This window comes from Entelurus aequoreus, linkage group LG14 (assembly GCF_033978785.1).
Source record: "Entelurus aequoreus isolate RoL-2023_Sb linkage group LG14, RoL_Eaeq_v1.1, whole genome shotgun sequence".
Classification (NCBI taxonomy): domain Eukaryota; kingdom Metazoa; phylum Chordata; class Actinopteri; order Syngnathiformes; family Syngnathidae; genus Entelurus; species Entelurus aequoreus.
Window position 1 is genome coordinate 47,787,871 of NC_084744.1, and position 22,492 is coordinate 47,810,362.

Below are 22,492 nucleotides of genomic sequence, written 5' to 3' on the forward strand. Positions count from 1 at the left end.
GTGTAAACTAATTGACAAAAATAATAGCAAACAACATAACAGCCAATTTTCAGATTTGCCAAATGACTGTTTTCTTGCAAAAGGTGCAGTGTGCTTCATATGAAGTGTTACACAATATATATAACAACCAGAACATAAGCAATGGTGGAGGAAAGAAGTTGATTCTTGTATAGAACACGGACTTATTCTGGATTTTGAAGTTTTAAATGATCATTACATTCACTTTGACCGCAATGTTTACAAACGCTTCTCTCTTTGATAGCTTCGCATCTGGGTCCTAAACACTTTTTCCGGACCATAGGGCGCACCGGATTGTAAGGCGCACTGCCGATGAGCGGGTCTTTTCAGGTCAATTTTAATACAAAAGGCGCACCGGATTATAAGGCACACTGAAGGGGTCATATTATGATTTTTTTTCTAAATGTAAAACACTTCCTTGTGGTCTACATAAAATTGTAATGGTGGTTTTTGGTCAAAATGTTGCATTTTACAGATAATCTTCAAGCCGCTTTCTGACAGTCGTTTCAGGATGCGGCGTTTTGTGGGCGGTCTTATTTACGTGGCTCACCTTCGACAGCGTCTTTTCGCCGTCATCTTTGTTGTAGCGGTGTAGCGTGTAAGGACGGGAGTGGAAGAAGTGTCAAATGATGGAGCTAACTGTTTTAATGACATTCAGACTTTACTTCAATCAATAACGGAGCAGCATCTCCTCATCCGTGGCTCACTAGTGCAACAACAACGCCTGAAATGTGTCCCGTGAAAAAACATCCGACCGGAACTCTCTAATAACTAAAGTTCCTTGGGTTAATAATGTAATAATAATAATAATCCATAGCGTGTCTACTGACAGATATAAGTTAGAACTATACACTACTTTATATTAGAAATGGCAACAGCGGAGGATGAATGTCACATAAGAAGATAGAGAAATAGAAGAAGCTTATAGACTACGGCGCCGGACTTGCACAAATTTTCAGGACTGATGCAGGTCCCAAATACACATCAGTAGGTACCAGAAGGTAAGAAAAGTTGGTTTTGCATAATACGGCGAACCAAAACACCTTGCACTTCCCCATCTTATGCAAGTAATTCGGCTTTGGTTAAAATGTTTCCGCTGTTATGCTAGGCTTTAACAACACACCACAGCGCGCACAGCACACTAACAGGTGGTGCTTGTTAAATTCTGACCGGGCAGCAAAGGTAGCCTATTTTAGTTCCATATTGTAGTTCCATTATAGCTTCCTTAAAAATCAAAACACTTTAAAGCAAGACTGAAGCTTAAGCACTTTTTAAATAAAAGTTAAGCAAATAAGATTTTTAAGAACTTTCAAAATCGTATTCAATCAATCGTATGACAATGTACACATTGTAAAGCCTTAAATTTAAATTGTTGGATTTAAGACTTTTTAAGACCCTGCGGATACCATGTAAGTACAGTGGTACCTTGATATTATACGAACAGTTTGATTTACAAACTACAGGTCTAATAAAAATTTGCTTTGTTGTATGAACCGTGTCTCATAATACGAAAATTTCATCCACCTATTGTGTGCTTGCAATGCATCCACTGTGGGCGGGCTTATCGTTAAAATACTGTGCTAATTGCTACTTTGTGAGCTTTGTCAGCGTTTATTTGAATTTTTACAGCCTTTTTCTAAATTTGCTAGCTCAATGTGAGTACAAAGAAAGCAATAGACAAGCGAGCGGTATCGGGTTGAAAACATAAAAACGTGTTACAGGTAGATTAGAATAATCATTGGTCGCCCTTAAAGACAGTTTTTATTTTATATTAATATCAGTGGTTAACCTATTTTTACACCGATATGCTAATGTGAATGTTGTCTGTCTATCTGTGTTGGTCCTGTGATGAGGTGGCGACTTGTCCAGGGTGTACCCCGCCTTCCGCCCGAATGCAGCTGAGATAGCAAAAGGGACAAGCGGTGGTAAATGGATGGATGGATGCTAATAATTAAGGAGGTGTGCGGCGCTTTAGCAATGTGACTCATGTTGCTGCTTTGTTTTACAAATGTAATACTTTTAAAAGCAGTGGGTGACTTACATTTGTTTGACGCCAAGACTGTTAGTAATGTTATAATGTGAAAAATGCAAGTTGGTGTTTGTGAATAAAGAGTGTGAGGTTTTTTGTTTTACTAATAGCAACAGTTAATTTATTTTTGTATGCGGCTAAAACGTTAAACGTGAGAATCAGACAGTCGGTCAACTCAACTCAAGATTTGAATTAGTTTGTTAATATTAGTGAAGGAAGTTCGATAAGTTGACCCAAAAGGAGGTAACACATCAATAAGAACCAAATTATTCAAAGCAGTAGGGCATAAAAAAGATTTAGATTGAGATATTTACAAAGTTAAAAAAGGTTTCCATCATCATGTACATAAAGTGTAAGGGTCCATGTTGTCACGCACAGAATGCGAGAGAGAAGACGCATGCTCTCCAGGAGAATTCATCATTCATTCCTCCTGTAGCGCTGCTTGGTCACATGACCGGTTAGTTCCGAGGCCAGGCTGCTAATCAGCGGAGAGTGCTGAGGCCGGTCCGAACGTCCCGTGAGATTGATAGCGCTCCACTTTGAGCTGACAGCCTGCAAGGCAACCGAGCCAGTGTGCAGGGCAAAGACGCCAGCTATCCCACTGAAACATTGCAACTATAGTTAGACTACAGCGGAGAAAAATACCTCTTTTAACACGCAATATAAATCACAGGCGTCAAACTGAAGACCCGGGGACCAAAACTGGCCTGCCAGATCATTATATATGATTAGCAAAAGCCTGAATATACTTAATTTGTCATTTTTTGTTGCTAAATGTATTTGTTCTTTCCATTTTGACAAAACATATAAGCATGTATTTTACCTTTAACATTATCTAATAATGTAACAAATATTATATTATCATACATTCCACACATTGTTTGTTAAAATAAAATGTAAAAATCTGCTAGACGTTTGGGTCACAGCTTAAAATGTAAACGCTACGCGACCAGCACTAAGCTGACTTAAAAAAGCATGTAGAAATAACAAATATGTAAGAGAAAATACATAATATTGCTCTTTCCTTCTATGTGTGTGTGCATGTGTGACAATAGTACTCTTTAAAAGCAAATTTTAGAAGCTTTTGGTAAAATCTAAGCTAATCTAACCTACGTGTTAAACCCAGCAAATAATTGGAATATTTGAGTTAGGTCATGTAATAAATCACAGAAGCTGTCCTTAGTTATTTACCAGTGTGAATGCTAAACAAACCGCACTAAAGTGCACGCTAAATTATAATTTTTGGGGTTTTACTGTACCACAAGCGCGAATGCAGCCTAATCAGACATTGAGCTTACAGTAGTTACCTTATGAGACCCAAGACCTTTTGGACAATGTTAATGCTTTAAACTTCGTAGAAATAGTTTGTGGAAGGCCCTTTTCTGTTTCAATAAGGCCATGTCTACACTAAGCTGGATAACCCCTTAAAAGGAATAATTATTTAGCCTAAGCCCCGTTTCAGCCACACTAAACTATCGTTTAAGGTCCCCTTCCTCGGACAATTTTTTTTACACGGGTAAGTGCGCCGTGGATTTCTTGAATCTCCGGCTCTTAGCTTTGTATGGACTCATTGATCGTTTACAAACTGAGTTCGGAGAGGAAGTGACACCAGAAAGACCGTGCCCCACACAGGAAGTGACGTCAGAAAGAACGCGCCACAGCCAGCTTCATAATAAAGCGGTTTTGTAACTCGGAGCTAACCACTGGAAATATGGAGGCGAGTCAACCAGACGTGCCCGTGTTTCTCCTTCCGTCTGTACAGACGCTCGTGGAAATCACACATGAATACCTTAAGAGAAAGCGATTGCAGCTATTTGGGGTACTACACTTCTCAGACGGCAAGAGAACTTTCAAATGTCCAGGTCAGCTGTGATTCTACTTACGAAAAACTTTGTCCATTTGTCGAATGGTCAAATCGAATGCTTTTGGACTGGCAAAGCAGACTGTATCAGTTATTGTCCGCCATGTATTTCGCGGACTCAACGTCTAGGTCCAAAGTATATAAAGTCACCAAAAACGAATGGACAATGAAGGTGAAGGCCAAAGAGTGAGGAGTGTCCTGACCAGATATCTAGATCCCTAGATTGATTGATGTAAAATGTTCTTTATCACATTGTTTACGTGTCTAAAAAATATTTGATTAATTTATGATGGCTCAGGACTGATTCACTACAATAGGGCCCCACAGCACACTGGATTCCAGTTCATTGAAATACCACAACACTGGATATTGTTCAGATAAGTTAAATTTAAGAACTTGCACACAAAGCAACACTGGAGGTGACTATGACGTGCGCATTTTCCGCGCATGCGTACTAGGCCGGGTTGCGCCGGCGGACGGAGGGGGTCTTAAACGACCATTGTGTGTGTGTTTGTGGACCAGGATACGGTTAGGTGGGATTTACCCTGGATAACCTTAGCCGGCTTAGTGTAGAAGGGGCCTAAGACAAGGTCCACAAAAGGAACTTCCTCTCCTAAATATATGTAGGCTTTAACACCTTCACTTCCTGTAGGCTAGACAGCCAGGTGTCCCGATACTTTGTCCCGACAATTATTTTCCTCATGTAAAGCTTTTTGTACAGTATGTCAAAGTACCTACAGTATGAGAAACTTCAAATTCGATACAATCAACCTGGGTCAGAACTGCATATACTTCCAGGCTTCGCTAAACACCCTGTGGGAGATTTTGCACCTTTAAACTGCACAACCTTGGGATGACAGCACCCTTTTATGGCAGTCTCAACATCAGTGTAGCAGCACATTTAATAACCTTCTTTTGCAGTACTAAATAAATTGCATCATTTATTTGTGATGTCCACCTAAGACAATGTAGCCTACAAAACACACTGATTTTCTCTTTTCGCTATGAAACAAAATCCTCCTGGGATTCAGTGTCCTCTGCAGTGGACTTTTGGTCTATTGCTTCTGTCGTTTCAGAAAAAATATCCCTGTTAGGCTATAAACAAATGTCCACTGCAGGGCATATAATATGAACATAACACAATTGCTTAACATATCTAATTGTATCATGCAATCAAGTTAGTACCAAGAAGAGCACTATTCGTCTTCAGTGGAAGATTTGCTGAAAGAACTTCCAACAATTCTTTCATGGTAATATCATGCAAAAAGAGCTGGGAAACCCCTGCTGATGCTCATGTCATGTCAGAGGTTAATAAATATGAAGAGAGCACACAAAAATGAAGACATCCAACAAGACAAAATGGGCTGAAAATTAATGCATTGCGCTGCTGTGGGATTTTGTTACAAAACCGACCACGTTCTCCCTGTGACATTTCCAAAATGTTAGCATTCAAGAAGTGCTAGCTGAAGCACGGGCATGCATGACGGAGGGCTCGTTCCCACTCACTGAGCAGAGGAAGTAATGCGACATGGCAGAAAAGCTGCACTGGCAATGACTTACCCTGCTGGACTGCAAAAAGAAATAGACCCCGAGCGATCCAAAAATGGTGCAGTGAACTGCAGCCCACAAACAAGAAGTCAGGTGCTCCGTCGGCCGTGTGAGACGGACGCACTTTTTCCTGTGGAGACTTCAAATACTTATATGGATGAGGAAGCCAGTCTATGACTCAGTGAGTGACAAAGGCCGAAGTAAGAACGTGTGCTTGGGGGTGGGATCGGAAAGGGAGGATTTGACATCATGGCAGGCAAATGCAACAAGACCACTGGCCTCACTTCCTTCAAAGCTGCAAAGGCACATTTTCCACTCTAAGACAGGCAAAGAGCAACGGGCTGTTAGCTAAGGGACTGAACAAAGTAAGCCATGTTTGCATCAAGAGGTACAGCTCGATTCAGCTCGGTACGGTCCAGTTTGGGGCAGATCTGGCATATGACTACATCCTGGTTAATGCAAGATGATGTCTCAAACTGCAAAATGTAATTGTTGTATAAGCACTTTTACCCAGATCCTTACCAAAATAGTTATTTTTAAGTCTATCCTTTTACTAGGACTTGTGGAAATTGGTTATGCAGTTTACTCCTGTACTGCTACACACAAAAAGGGTGAAACAGTGTCAAAACACACCCATCTCCCGTGTTTGTGCTACTATTCTTCTGACATCACACAGGGGTGCTGGTATTACACTCCGTAACTCCAGTGGCTTAAAGGGGACCTATGATGAATTTCGTCTTTTCTGACTTATAACTGTTGTTACAATGTTGGATACTCGTGTTTACAATGCCAAAGCATCAAATCATAAGGTTCATACATTTTGGCTTAAACTCGCATGCATTTTTTTGGATGCCTCTGTTCACGGGGTTTAGCAGTTTGCCTACGTTGTGACATCACAGCAAGGTGGACGTATTTATTTCAACATTAAGCTAAACTTTCCGCCAGGGCGGGGGGTTATAGAGGGGAGGCCATGAGGAAACACAAAAAAAGTAAGATAAGTATTATTTTGTGCATGTGTACCTAATGTTGTGACCAGCTGAAACTATATATAGTCTATGAAGTTTATTTTCTACTGTGTCTGGACATAAAAATACCAGTGATGACTTCAAAATATATATTTAAACAGTTAACTTTTTTTTTTAAATAAATTATTTTAAAATACTTTTGGAGAGGGTAGGGCGTAATTTCATTTGTTCTCTGGGAAGGCCTTCAGAAAAGAAAACATACTAGACAGATTTAAAAAAATATGTGTCAAAGTCAAGGCCCACGGGCCAGATTTGGAATGAATTATCTATGGCCCCCGGGGTGATATTTAATTAGTATTAGAAGCGGCCCGCAGGCCACAGCCCTCTGCTGCTGTTTTGCACACACCAATACTCCATCAGTGTTGGCACTAGGAATTTTCAAAATGGGGTCCTGGGACCCCATCAAGTCTTAAAAATGGGGCCCCACAGTAAATTTTTGGGGTCCCACTTTTTTGTGACCGTTTTAAAAACAAATGATAAATGTATGCATTATAGTGTTGTATCTCACATTCTATATTGTGTTTTGGAAAAAGGTTGTCATAAACGTTAATTGATTTAAAAAAAATAATCACATTTTTCTGCATATGTAAATTTATTCCGTTATAAACATTCATTCAGTGTCTTCTTTCCTTCATGGATCTAAACTTTACGGCTGCCGGTATTTTTTTCTATGTTTTTATTGTAATATTTTCAGAATGTGTTTGTTTTATTTTTGGCCAAAGTAAGACATAGAAAACAATCTGAAGTTGTCTTTATTTTTTAGTTTTAATGCCATGATTTTAATAGTCCGGCCCGCGTGTGCACAGATTTTCCTCCATACGGCCCCTGAGCTAAAATGAGTCTGACACCCCTGCTATAAAAGAAAGGTTTTAAAAAGGGACTGTGGAGCAACATTTACACCAAAGCATATCCAATATACAGTATATTAGCTAGACCAGCCAGTCTAAAACTGTGGTATGTGTACAACAAGTGGTACGCAAGCTCCATCAATATTTTCCTATATTCAAACACAGTTACTGTTCAAACGGCGTGTAATGTTACAGTGACCGAAAATATTAAAGCAGCACTAAGTAACTTTTCAAAGTTCATAAAATATTTTCATAACTTTTGGGAACATACTGTACATGGACTTAAAACTAGTTGAATGACACCTTAGTAATGGCCTGAGGGGGTCTGTATCGCTTTCACTGGCACTCAGCAACTTTGAAGTGGGTGGCAGGAACCCAGCCACACAAAAAATCACAAATGCATTTTTACGGCATACGTCACTTCCCCCTTTTCCAATTCGTTAAAAAGACGGAACGCCTATGTGCAATTACTGCTATCATGGCCGCAGCTGCAAAACAACCGAAAATGAAAAGTTTGGTCTGAGGAGACAAAAAAAAAAAAAAGGGAGGCTACCCGGACAAAAGGACAATCAAGAATCATCATTGGCCCGGCTTTCACTCGCTGGCGTGAGCTCAAAGACGAGGAGGCATTTCAGACTGATGCTGCTTTGGCTGTGTTCCTGCTGGACTAGTAAGTAATTTTAGATGCGCAAATAAAAAAATAATGCTAACGTTAGCTATTGGAAATTTGCGTGTTAGCAATAAATAGACACCAGCTTGATAGTTCGCAGGTCCGCACTGACACAACCAGCCACGCAACAAACTCAAAATACTGTATAAAGAAATAATGCGATGACTGCAAACCATATATATAAAGTTTTGAGTAAAAATGTAGGTTCCTTCTGTGGAACGATCAGTCATACTGAATCATTGTGGTATTATCGTGTCAGTTTGTATGTGCGTGACAGTAGCTTCTGACGATTTACGACACTGTGCGCTGGTCCTCATGGGAAATGTGGTCTTTCTTCAGGCAAAACACTACTGCTTTGGTCCACAGGCGCTGTTAAAATCAACAAAAACTGAAGGTTCTTAAGTGGGGCTTTAAATAAACTTGTTAAATAAAACCTCAGCCATGAATTTGATGAATACTTAGGCATACCAAGTGTGGGGAGGCGTGGCCGGCAGACCGACAGCGAGGCAGGGCACGTCGGGGCCGACTCCAAGATGGCGGCGAGGAGGCGTGGCTGGCGGCGAGGCGGGGCGCGCCGGGATCGACGCCGTAACAATTATCAGGTGCGTGGATCGCCCACCTGGGCACAATTATATAATCTCCTCCAAGTGTGTAAAAGGGCGAAAGCCATGAACGACGGGGCAGAAGAAGGAGTTGGAGAGCGAGAAGCACATGCAGCGCGCAAGAGGAAGAGAGCCAGAGGAAGACGCAGACGCGGCCGGCTGAAAAGCGGACCGAAGAGCGAGCAGTGGAAGAAGCGGCAGAGCTGAAAAGCGACCCGACGAGACTGGAAGGTTTATTGAAAAATAAACAAAGTCAACCCTGCTCGCAGTAATGTCTATCCTTGGTGGTCCATGGACCCCGCACGACAGCGGGAGTCTGTCACACCATGCTACTATGTTAAACGTTGGTGATTATGGTGGTACTTGGAGATACCATTTTTTTCTGAGGCGGTCCTTGGTGAAAAAAGTTTGAGAATCACTAATATAGACCACTCAAGTGTTTTAAATCTAAATTAAAATGATCAGAGGTCCCCTTTAAAATTTCTCACTCAATGCACTCCCAATATTAGGGAGTTTAGCGCCAAGATTTTGGAACACATTTTTGGGGGCCTGACAAGCACGTGTATAACATTTGAGCAAGATTGTTGAAAAATATAGCCACCATCGAGCAAAACGTCTTTTCAGGGGCAAGATTTAGCCCTCAAAATCATGGAGCATCTATCTAATGATTATAAAACTATATGTGAGCATGTACTAAAAAGCGCTAAGCATCAATTAATCAATGTTTACTTATATAGACCTCAAAAAATATTTGCATCCATGAGACTAGTACTGTAAAGGAATACAAACCACTTTGAATGGTAGCCCAACAGGAAGGGGGCAGGAAGTGATATATTTGGATTGGTTATATTAAATACCCTTCAAAATAAACTCAACAATACATAGACGGTACTGAACTGTGTTTAAGTGTACCTACTTGATGAAAACATGGCTTTAGGGATACTTTGGGGAAGTGCAAATGCAGGGAACAGCAGAGAGAAATGCCTCATAGCTGAAGAGTAGTAGTAAGAGGAGGAAGATAGGGTGGTTGCTACTCAGGGTGTTCACCCCTTCCCCTACCCTCAAGTGTGATGGGGGGAATGATGCTGCTGCTGCTGTTGTGGTGGTGATGGTTGCGAGGCCCCCCTTCTCTCTGCTCTTTGGCTGTTGAGTGGTGGTGGTTAGGACGCGTGACGGCGAGGCTCAACTCGGCATCATTCGAGTAGTCAAAACAATCTGGGAGTCAACAACACAGACGTGGTTTCTTTAGTGGCAGCGGGCTTCGACCACCTCCGGCCGAGCAGACCCAACAGTGTGTGAACATCAATTTTCTGGATTACTAAATACAAAGACTAGGTTTTTAAGAGGCAGCACCATTTTGTCATGACGAGAGGGGCAACAAAAGAATAGGAAGCAATGAGAAGAAGAAGCACCGTGACACAGAGACAACATGATGCATCGAGACAGGAGACACCATTTGGACAATGCTAATGGTGTGACCGGATCATGTAAACATTCTTCCTCACTGTTCAAGAGCACAAAAACCAAATAAAGATAATTTTGCTCACCTAAAACCTCCTTCTTGCGGCCTTTCATCGATTAAAGAAAATATATGATATATATTGGTATTACTTTCATATTCAAACTGCTTCCCAATGGTACCAAAAAGGACACAATAGAACACTAAAAGTTGTGTTTTTTCTGCTTTGTTCCCGCAAGCCTTACCTTCTCTCTTCCAGCGGTGGCGGCGGATGGAGGCGGTGGTGATAGCCGAGATGGAGATGCGGCTAATTGTGGGTGTCACCTCCACCTGCAGCACCTTGCGGCCCCGCGGCTCGTTCGGAGCGCTCTCTGGCAGAGAGTTCTTCATGGCGTTGCCCAGCTGCGGGTGATGCAAGATTTAAAACGGACATCAACGTGGCAGCCAAACAACTCCAAGTCAATTTTTATTCATACAGTAGTACCTCTGCTTGAAAATATCTTGAAATAAGAGCAGCCTCTGTGCTAATTGTGATGCTTTAAGTTGCAAACAAAGATGTTTGCTATTAGTTGGCATAGCAAATGTTACTGTGAACCCTGTAAGATCTGACCAAAAATCTGGTTTTACTTGCTAGCATTAGCTTAGCTCTATAAAGATGGACATAACAACAATGGAAAGGAAGTGCTAAAAAGAAGCAGCAAATGACATTGAGTTAAAAAAAAGAAATCAACAATATGGCAAAGTTGATGATACACCATAATGTAGCAGAATTAGTCTTACATCCGAATGTTAAAATAATGTCTAAACGGCAGACATTTATCCATGAAAATATGGAAACGCTGATTATGGTGTGTTTGACAGAGAAGCAACTGGAAAGACTGTACCGTAGTGAAGTGAAGTAAATTATATTTATATACTTTTTCTCTAGAGACACAAAGTGCTTTAGATAGTGAAATAATTTTTTCTAAATTTTTAAGCTACATTTAAACCAGTGTGGGTGGCACTGGGAGCATGTGGGTAAAGTGTCTTGCCCAAGGACACAAAAGCAGTCACTAGACTGGCAGAAGCAGAAATCGAACCTGGTACCCTCAAGCTGCTGGAACGGCCGCTCTACCAAGTCCACTCTCAAAGGTAAATGTTATACATTATTACATTACTTTTTAAAACTACGGTAGTTGTTTGTACTAGATTGTAGTTTTTCTTAAAATATTTTTTCTTGCTACGTGTCAAAATTGTTTTGGGGCAGCCAAGCGCTAATTAAATTGCAGGCATGTGGGCAACCTTTGAAAAAACGTGGAAAACTGACAAAAAAAGAGGAACATATCTATCAGCACAAAGTGCTGCCACGCAAGCCCCGAAAGGAAATTTAGAAAATCCAGACTACATTTTCTGCAATTGGGTGCATTTCTACATTATAGTTTACCTTTAGATTTATTCTCTTCTACCAACCTCTTTTGGCTGTATTTTTGACAGTTACATGTCCCATGTAATGTACAATATATTATTTTTCATTTGTTTTAGTAAAGAATTTACTAGTATTATTATTAGTGTTGTCCCGATACCAATATTTTGGTGCCGGTACCAAAATTATTGATACTTTTCGAAATAAAGGGGACCACAAAAAATTGCATTATTGGCTTTAACAAAAAATCTTAGGGTACAATAAACATATGTTTCTTATTGCAAGGTTGTCCTTAAATAAAATAGTGAACATACAAGACAAACCTGTCTTTTAGTAGTAAGTAAACAAACAAAGGCTCCTAATTTAGTCTGCTGACATATGTAGTAACATATTGTGTCATTTATCATTCTATTATTTTGTCAAAATTATTAAGGAAAAGTGGTAGAAAATTAATTATTAATCTTCTTATTCATTTACTGTTAATATCTGCTTACTTTCTCTTTTAACGTGTTCTATCTACACTTCTGTTAAAATGTAATAATTATTTATTATTCTGTTGTTTGGATGCTTCACATTAGTTTTGGATGATACCACACATTTGGGTATCAATCCGATACCAAGCAGTTACAGGATCATACATTGGTCATAATTTAAGTCTTCATGTGTCCAGGGCCATATTTCCTGGGTTTATAAACATAATATAAATGTAAAAAAAAAAACGAAAGAAGATGTTGTGATGCCAAAAAATATCGACATAATCATAGTAGTATCGACTAGATACGCTCCTGTACTTGGTATCATTACAGTGGATGTCAGGTGTAGATCCACCAATGGCGTTTGTTTACATTTTGACGCCGGTGAGCTACGGTGTGTAGTGAAGCATGTTTAGCTATTCCTCGTCCTGCAGGGATGATACTTGTAAGAAACTTACTGTTTTTGTCGCCATGGAGACCAGGATTAGTGATTTAGAAGTAGCTAAAACATTGCCGACTGGGGATGGACTTTAGCCGCTAGCTAGCTAGCCATGTCTTAAAACACCTCTTCCTGAGGGCGTTTCAGTGTTATAACTTCACATTTATTGTTAGTTTTTAAGCCAAAATGCATCCGTTCTCCCTTTTCTGTCTACACACTGTGTCTGCTTGTAAGTAATCCGTGATTGTGCGCTGCTGAACATGCTCGTCTGCTTGTAAACCAGCAATGACACGACGTAATGACGACGGAGGCGCGTGGGGGTGGTGGACTGGTACTTTTCAGAGGCGGTATAGTACATGATTCATTAGTATCGCGGTACTATACTAATACCGGTATACCGTACAACCATAATTATTATCATTAAAAATTGTAATGTAAAATTCTATAACATGCATGCAAAGAACTCAGAAAACGATTCCTATTCGGCAAAGCGAGTCTATAACCACGCCCCCTCGGGTAATATACTTCTAGTGTTGTGACCTCGGTTTACATCCGTCCCGTGAAATATATACCTTCTCGCTGGCAACATCCGGCCCGCCAAAGCATTTCATTTGGAACATCGCCCAAATAGGCTTAAAGGCCTACTGAAACCCACTACCACCGACCACGCAGTCTGATAGTTTATATATCAATGATGAAATCTTAACATTGCAACACATGCCAATACGGCCGGGTTAACTTATAAAGTGCAATTTTAAATTTCCCGCGAAACTTCCGGTTGAAAACGTCCATGTATGATGACGTATGCGCGTGACGTCAATGGTTGAAACGGAAGTATTCGGACACCATTGTATCCAATACAAAAAGCTCTGTTCTCATCGCAAAATTCCACAGTATTCTGGACATCTGTGTTGGTGAATCTTTTGCAATTTGTTTAATGAACAATGAAGACTGCAAAGAAGAAAGCTGTAGGTGGGATCGGTGTATTAGCGGCTGGCTGCAGCAACACAACCAGGAGGACTTTATGAGTTGGATAGCAGACGCACTATCCGACGCTAGCCGCCGACCGCATCGATGATCGGGTGAAGTCCTTCGTCGCTCCGTCGATTGCTGGAACGCAGGTGAGCACGGGTGTTGATGAGCAGATGAGGGCTGGCTTGCGTAGGTGGATAGCTAATGTTTTTAGCATAGCTCTGTGAGGTCCCGTAGCTAAGTTAGCTTCAATGGCGTCGTTAGCAACAGCATTGTTAAGCTTCGCCAGGCTGGAAAGCATTAACCGTGTGGTTACATGTCCATGGTTTAATAATATTGTTGATTTTCTGTCTATCCTTCCATTTAGGGGTTTATTCATTTTGTTTCTATCTGCAGTTAGAATCACGTTAGCCCCGTAGCTAAAGTGCTTCGCCGATGTATTGTCGTGGAGATAAAAGTCACTGTGAATGTCCATTTCGTGTTCTCGACTCTCATTTTCAAGAGGATATAGTATCCGAGGTGGTTTAAAATACAAATCCATGATCCAAAATAGAAAAAGGAGAAAGTGTGGAATCCGATGAACCCTTGTACCTATGTTACGGTCAGAGCGAAAAAAGATATGTCCTGCACTGCACTCTAGTCTGTCACGCTGACGTTCCTCATCCACAAATCTTTCATCCTCGCTCAAATTAATGGGGTAATCGTCGCTTTCTCGGTCCGAATCGCTCTCGCTGCTGGTGTAAACAATGGGGAAATGTGAGGAGCCTTTCAACCTGTGACGTCACGCTACTTCCGGTACAGGCAAGGCTTTTTTATCAGCGACCAAAACTTTATCGTCGATGTTCTCTACTAAATCCTTTCAGCAAAAATATGGCAATATCGCGAAATGATCAAGTATGACACATAGAATGGATCTGCTATCCCTGTTTAAATAAAAAAAATTCATTTCAGTAGGCCTTTAATGAAACCATTAAAACTATAGGGTTGATCATGTGAGCAGTACTCCCACCACCCCTCAGCGGGAAACAGTGAGGCATACGTGTCAAAATGAAGCAGCAGTGGAGCAAGTAGAATAAGACTATTCATTCAACCCTGAAAAATTTTTTAGAACATTTTTCAAAATCTGACTTTTAACGACTGGACAAAGTAGGAGTGTTCTGCCCCGAGCAAGTTCCCAAGTCATTGTTTTCTGGGGGACCTTTTAAACGACGGACACATTGTTCCAGACAAGCAGCAACAATGGTAGCAATCCCAGCATGTAAGCTTCATCACAAAACTTGGTTAAACATTTGTAAGTAGATAATGTGCGTAGAGATTTTTAGTTAGTTTTGTATTGAAATTGCTAACTTCGTGATGTCTTTTGTATTTGTGGTCGTGTTGGTATATGTCTGAGAACTATACCGATCCAACCTCGTTTAATACATGTAACGCTAAGTTTGACCAGGAGAGGGTGACAACACTACACCTTAGGTTTAACTGTGAGAAGTCACATTTTGTGTGCGCAATGCTTGGTGGGTAAATGTTGTGGAATTTCTTTATGTGTAAACATTTATAGTTTATTGTGGGAATACAATAACACTAAACCTTCTATTTTATATGTGTTTTATGTTGCACGATTGCACCAAGAAAAATTGTGAACCCGTTCTCAAACAATGGCAATAAAAACTATTTTGATTCTGTTTCTGATTTATTTATGTAAAATACTCAATGGACATTATGTAAAATACACAATGGGCGTTACACTTTTATGTCTATTTTATATTTCTATTTTCAGTCTTAAAAACCTAAAAAGAAAGAAAGAAAGAAAAAACTGTGGAAGGAAAATAAAGCAAAAGAAGTAACATCCATCCTCAACAAAACTTCTAGCGCTTCTGTTTCTTCATGCTTTCAACGAGCTGCACACTTCAGTATGTAGTTTAACTAAGAGTGTTCGTAAGTATCTAAACATGATTAGCAACAAAGTAGAAAGCCGTCAACGTTGTGGCTCGGTGAGCAAATGCAGGCAACTAATAAGCTAGCTGGGTGTTGGTAACTGGCTTTTTTCGGTGCAGCTGTCGTGAACAGCGAGTACCTGTGGATGAGGCAAGCGTTCAACACATTTTGTTTAGAGCCTATTTTTATATATATATATATATATATATATATATATATATATATATATATATATATATATATATATAATATATAGTAGTAGGTTTACATAATTCACCCATAGAGTTTGTTATTTTTAGAGTTCCGGTTGGACATGTTTCCACGGTACACATTTTCCGTGTTGTGTGCTGTTGTGCTGAGAAGCCACGGATGTATTGATACTGCTTGCTTGCTGATAAAAAAAAACAAAGTCTAAATGTCAATAAAACAATTAGCTCCATTTTTTGACACTCCTCCTTAGTCTTCTGTCCTTTGACGCAACAATATTTCTATAAAAAAACGTGGAAGTGATATTTTGACGCAAAAATGTGTTTAAAAACGTGGATACGCGTTCTTGCAGACATTACACATGCCTGGAATAGATTTCAATTAATTTCAATAGGACACGTCGATTTGAGATACAAGTGTTTTGAGTTAAAAGCTCCGTCACAGAACCAATTATGCCCACAAGTTAGCATCAATTCACAAAATTCCATTCATAAGGCAGTTTTACAGAAGGAACAAATCTAGAACCACGCTCTTCATCCATTAAATACAACCCACTTGAACTCTGAATGAGCAAGCATTTGGCAACGGAGGCAAGGAGAAACTCCCTCTAGAACAGAACCCAGGCTATGACACATTAAACTCCTACACCCAGTCCCACACTGCTGGTCTTACCAGGAGAGGCTGCGAGTAAAGCTCCAGCTTGGCCCTGTACAGAACGTCCTCCAGCGCCTCCCGCCCCATCTCCCACTCGCCATTGTATCTGGAAAGCAAAGAAAAGATGCACAACAGCGTTAAACAATGTCAAAGATGTGATCTGACAACAGCACTTGATGTTTGAGTCACTAAACTATTCATAGTTGTTCAATAATGTCTGCCGTGACCAGAAAATGACAGAGATTTTAATCAGACATACTGGAAATAAAAATATACCGTAATTTCCGGACTATAAGCCGCTACTTTTTCCCCTCGTTCTGGTCCCTGCGGCTTATACAAGGGTGCGGCTTATTTACGGCCTGTTCTTCTCCGACACCGACGAAGAGGATTTCGGTGGTTTTAGTACGCAGGAGGAAGACGATGACACAATGATTAAAGACTGACTTTTCATATACCGGTAGGCTGGTTATTTTGATAACGTACAGGCGAGCACTTTGTATTACTTTGCACCGTTGTATTATTTGTACTCTGCACGAATGCTGTTCGCCATGTCAAAGATGTGAAAGTTTGATTGAATGATTGAAAGATTTATTGTTAATAAATGGGACGCTTTGCGTTCCCAAACAGTCATCTCTGTCCCGACAATCCCCTCCATGGTAGCAGGAACCCCTATATACTACGGTAATTACACATCAAAACCCTGCGGCTTATAGTCGGGTGCGGCTTATATATGGAGCAATCTGTATTTTCCCCTAAATTTAGCTGGTGCGGCTTATAGTCAGGTGCGGCTTATAGTCCGGAAATTACGGTACTTCATTTGATACACCTGCACGATTTAACAGCACATCATTAAACCAAATCACTGTTATTATAGCTAAGCAATGTAGCAAAATATTATTAACCTCTAATACAACCATAAATCATTTTTGATTTTGTGATACAGCTTGTTTGACAGGATTTAGATGCAGACGTACCTAAATTTATGACCAGTGTGGGTATATTATTACATCATATTTAAGAACTGATTCTAATTTCAGAATCATAATCAGAATAGTTTTATTGCCATTGTTTGAGAACGGGTTCACAAACTAGGAATTTTTCTTGGTGCAATCGTGCAACATAAAATACACAACACAGAATAGGTCATAAAAATGAGCTGTAACTGAGCTATCAGATCTCGTTATTGTTCATGTGTCTGATAGCCGAGGGGAAAAAACTGTTCAGGTGGCGGGAGATGTGGGTCTGGATGGACCGTAGTCTCCTGCTTGAGGGGAGAAAGGAGAATAGTTTGTGTCCAGGCTGAGAAGAGTCAGCTGTGATCCGACCCACACGCCTCCTGGTCCTGGAGGAGAAGCGCCGCAGTCGACTGTGGCGCCGGGGAACCACATGGTGATGGAGGAGGTGAGGATGGACTCAATGATGGCTGAGTAGAACTGCACCAGCGTCTCGGGCGGCACCTTAAGTTTCCTCAGCTGCCGCAGGAAGTACATCCTCTGCTGGGCCTTCTTGATGAGGGAGCTGATGGTTGGCTCCCACTTGAGGTCCTGGGTGATGGTGGTGCCCAGGAAACGGAAGGAGTCCACGATGGAGACATTTTGCACATTAGCTATTTCCACTAAGGATTTATTTTGGAAGAGGGGAGGGATCGGTCATAATCATAATTGATTGCAGCTGCTCGTGTCTGTGGCAGTGTAAAATAAATAGTTTAATAACACTCATTGGATGGACCAGTAGGAGAATTGTCGATTTAGATGAAGTCTTTTGAACTGAAAATTACAAGTACAAGTTACTTGTTTCGATGCTATTGATCAGAATACCAAAACCTGGAGAAGTTGTGCCTCAACCCTTGCCTCCATTCCTGAAATACTATTAATTCATCATGTATAGAAACAAATCTATGATTATGCCCATTTATAATAATCTTATGATCCTTTAATCTGATCTGTCAAGTAAAACAAATTATCTTTGTTCCTTCCGCAGAAAAGCAAAAGCTGCTGGGTTCTTCTCATCAAGAAGAGACAAACAATGCATTTTAATTTCGAAGGGTTTGACAAGGAAACAAATTGGTCGCGATGGATGTTAATTTCGGTTCCGCCCGCCCGCCCTCTCTTCACTGCCACTGAATCGTTTGGGGACATATTAACCTAAATCCCAGCGTGTCCTCATCGGCCGGGACCAAGGTCTCTGTGCATGTTGTGTGGAGTTTCATGAATCTGATGGCAAGGGCTGGCAATGGTGGGGATTGCTAAAACAGTCCATCTCTCCTCTTAAACATATAGTGTCATTTTTTTTTTTTTTAATCTCCTGATTGCTACTGTGTCATTCTTGATCAGGGGGAATGAAGCTCAACAGTAGATTGGTCGCGCTCTCCTTAGCACATCATGCTAAACAGTGCTGACTGCTTTGCCAGAGATCAGGGGGACCCTCGCTAAGGACGATCTATCATCAAGGAGCCGTAATCCGCTTTGTTTCGACTGTCCTCATGAGGAATGAAATCACCTGCTCCTCCAGCGCACTCCTGATGTAATCAGTCTGCGCTGAGGGGGGCTTCTGTCCTTGACAGTACTATTAACATATCCCACAATGGCAGAACTGACATGGATTGTAGCGTTTACCAGCTTAGAAACACATAGATTGACTTAACTAAGCTTACTGGGCCCAACATTATTGTAGCTACACAGGCACAATTTAATGAGCTGTAATACAAGAGCTGCATCAAACATTTGGGGATGGCGTGGCTCAGTTGATAGCGCACCGTGCCGTCAACTTGAGGGTTCCTGGTTCGATCCCCAGCATCCGCCATCCGAGTCACGTCCGTTGTGTCCCTAAGCAAGACACTTCCCCCTGGCTCCTAATGGGTCGTGGTTAGGGTCTTGCATGGCAATTCCTGCCATCAGTGTGTGAATGTGTGAACGGGTGAATGTGGAAATAGTGTCAAACCGCGTTGAGTACCTTGAAGGTAGAAAAGCGCTATACAAGTATAACCCATTTACCATTTTCTCCAAAATGATTCCCGAGCGCGGCCACCGCTGCTGCTCACTGCTCCCCTCACCTCCCAGGGGGTGGAACAAGGGGATGGGTCAAATGCAGAGGGTAATTTCACCACACCTAGTGTGTGTGTGACTATCAGTGGTACTTTAACTTTTTTTTACCTCTATAAAAGATAGTCAGGGTCTATTTTAGCACTTTTTCCCCGCGGTGTCCAAAGACTGGCTTGACGGCCATTTGTGACCTGTAGCTGTTTTTTTTTTGTTACGATGGATGATTAAGGCGTTAAATAAAAAGAAGAAAGCGTTATGAGAATACATTGGTTTGCCATGTAAAAAAAAAATAGGCCATAATTTGGATATTCAAGATTAATTTAAATCAAGTTCCAGATGAAATACCCTTTTTGTTAAAGTAGCAGACCACTATCTACAACTAGAATTGCCATTAATTGACAATAAAAACGTAATTTATATTTTTTCATTTGACAATAGAAAACCTAAAAAAAAAAAGAAAAGAAATCTGTTGTCTAATATTATATTTGACCAACAAATACAAAAGACTGGAAAATGTATTGGCCTATAAAACATTCATATGGTATTTACATAAACAGGAAGTGTTATGTAAAAAGAAAAATACAGAAAAACATGTGGTTTTTTCTATAATTTGTAGGAAGTCAACTATATTTAACACTTAAATATAATAAAGAAAGTTTATAACGCTTTATGTATTTCAATTCCTGTTTTGTAATATTTTATTGCATGATAAATATACATAGTGTTATTTTAAGAGTTGTAGACCGCAGTCATATACAGAAATGCACTGCATCCTGAGAATGTTTAATATTTTTACCGATTCCTGTCCGGTGAAACGGACATGAAATTCTCGATAAGTTAAATATTAGTGACGGCTCTCATGATGATGCAGTACATTTGTACAGTTAAAAATAAACACCTTCTAAAAGTTTAAATAAAAACTGACCATTTGGTATCTTTGTATAAAGGCAAAATATTTTTAGCTCTTGTATTGCAGCCGTACCTAATAATGTGAGCAAGAGTACAGAGAAGAGGCTGAAACACTTACATGGCATGATAAACAGCAGTCAGCATCTGCACCATGAACTCCGGGTCCAAGAGTACACGGTTGCAAGGTTCCCCCCACAGCTTCTGCTGCTGCCGTGGGAATCCACATACACACAACCTGTGAATGCACACACACCCACAGACACGCACCGCATTTAGTGAGATACTGTATGTCTACACTAAAGAGGCTCGACTCGAGGACTGAGCATTGTTCTGAAGCTCTGCAATCTCCACAGTCACAGCTTGCAGTCTGTCGAAAAGTGAGCTTGCTTGCGGCGCTGTCTGTCTGCTTGCTCACAGCAGGGAATTCACCATATCCTGAAATAGTCTGCAGACACTGCAGCGGGACCATTTCTGGCCGGCAACTGCACAGCCCCGGAGCACAGACAGTCATCTTGTGAATCACATATTGATTTTTATCTACTACTGCAAGACATCTATAGGGAAAATATTTCAAAAGTGCAATTCCTTTTAGAAATTGTGCACTGACAGATGCCGTCAGCAAGATGAAACGTCCATGAAAGAATCTAATTGACGCGGTTAACCATTTCCAACATAATGTATCATAGTAGAACCTCTTAAAGGGAAACTGCACTTTTTTGGGAAATTTGCCTATCGTTCACAATCATTATGGGAAATTTGCCTATCGTTCACAATCATTATGAGAGACAAAAACACAAGTATTTTTATTATTAGGATTTTAAAGCTGATAAAAAAATGCTTGGAAGATGCGGCTAATGAGACACTGTTGTAGCCTTCAAAACCCTCCATCAACGTTTTGTATACCGTATTTTCAGGACCATAGGGCGCACCGGATTATAAGGCGCACTGCCGATGAATGGTCTATTTTATTTTTTTCATTTAAAAGGCGCACCGGATTATAGGGCGCATTGAAGGGGTCATATTATTATTTGTTTTTTTCTAAATGTAAAACACTTCCTTGAGGTCTACATAACTTGTAATGGTAAATGGGTTATACTTGTACAGCGCTTTTCTACCTTCAAGGTACTCAAAGCGCTTTGATACTATTTCCACATTCACTCACTGATGGCGGGAGCTGCCATGCAAGGCCCTAACCACGACCCAGCAGGAGCAAGGGTGAAGTGTCTTGCTCAAGGACACAACGGACATGACGAGGTTGGAAGTAGGTGGGGATCGAACCAGGAACCCTCAGGTTGCTGGCACGGCCACTCTCCCAACCGAGCCACGCCGTCCCCTAATGCTGGTTCTTTGGTCAAAATGTTGCATAAATTATATTTCACAGATCATCTTCAAGCTGCTCTCTGACAGTCGCTTCCGGATGCACCGTTTTGTGGGCGGTCTTATTTACGTGGCTCACCTTCGGCAGCGTCTTCTCCCCGTCATCTTTGTTGTAGCGGTGTAGCGTGCAATGACGGGAGTGGAAGAAGTGTCAAAAGATGGTGCTAACTGTTTTAATGACATTCAGACTTTACTTCAATCAATAACGGAGCAGCAACTCCTCATCCGGAAATGTGTCCCGTGAAAAACCGTCCGACCGGAACTCTAATAACTAAAGTTCCTTGGGTGAATAATGTAAACTCACTACACCGGTATGTTTTAGCGCTTTCATGGCGAGTTTACTGACAGATGTAAGTACAAACTTTACACTACTTTATATTAGAAATGGCAACAGCGGAGGATGAATGTATGTCACATAACAAGAATATGGAGAAAAAGAAGAAGCTTATCGACTACATTGGCGGATGCGCACAATTTTTCAGGATTCATAAGTTCCCAAAAGAGATCAGCTGGTACAAAAAGGTAAGAAAAGTTGCTTTTGTATAATATTGCGAAACAAAACGCCAGATAATATGTCTTACCTTATACACACACCATGATAATACTCCTATGTTGAAGCACAGTACAATCCATCAAGAGGTGCGGCTTCATAGCTTACCAAAGTCGTACTAAAACATTTCGATAGATTTGTGAGCACCGTGTGTAATGTTCTATATTTTTAATGGAACATATACAATTTTGGTGTTGTTTACTTGAGTCATATTGCCATCATACCTCTTACCACATATCTCTTATGTTTGATTGCCATCTATTGGTCATACTTTTTATTACACCATGTACCAAATAAAATTGCTTCAAGGTCGGTGAGCAAAACCAGAATTATTCCGTACATTAGGCGCACCGGGTTATAAGGCGCACAGTCGAGTTTTGAGGAAAAAAATTATTTTAAGTACTCCTTATAGTCCGGAAAATACGATACACACTGCAAGTCTATATATATTATGTAGTAACAGACACGTTCATAAC

At 40.7% G+C, this 22,492-nt stretch overlaps 1 protein-coding gene across 8 annotated transcripts in view; it reads right to left on the reverse strand.

The window, feature by feature from the left end:
• The window catches only part of LOC133664960 (hyccin 2-like), an 87,202-nt gene that overhangs the window by 15,030 nt on the left and 49,680 nt on the right, over window positions 1-22,492 (reverse strand). For 4 of the 8 annotated variants that reach the window (XM_062070046.1, XM_062070045.1, XM_062070043.1 and 1 more), the window contains exons 9-13: window positions 20,208-20,324; window positions 16,158-16,245; window positions 10,306-10,462; window positions 10,149-10,169; window positions 9,661-9,816 (exon numbers count right to left, since the gene is read on the reverse strand). In XM_062070046.1, the coding sequence (XP_061926030.1) occupies window positions 9,661-9,816; window positions 10,149-10,169; window positions 10,306-10,462; window positions 16,158-16,245; window positions 20,208-20,324 (539 nt within the window). The remainder of the gene's footprint in view (window positions 1-9,660; window positions 9,817-10,148; window positions 10,170-10,305; window positions 10,463-16,157; window positions 16,246-20,207; window positions 20,325-22,492) is intronic. The other 4 variants (XM_062070044.1, XM_062070049.1, XM_062070047.1 and 1 more) reach the window with 2 other exon arrangements.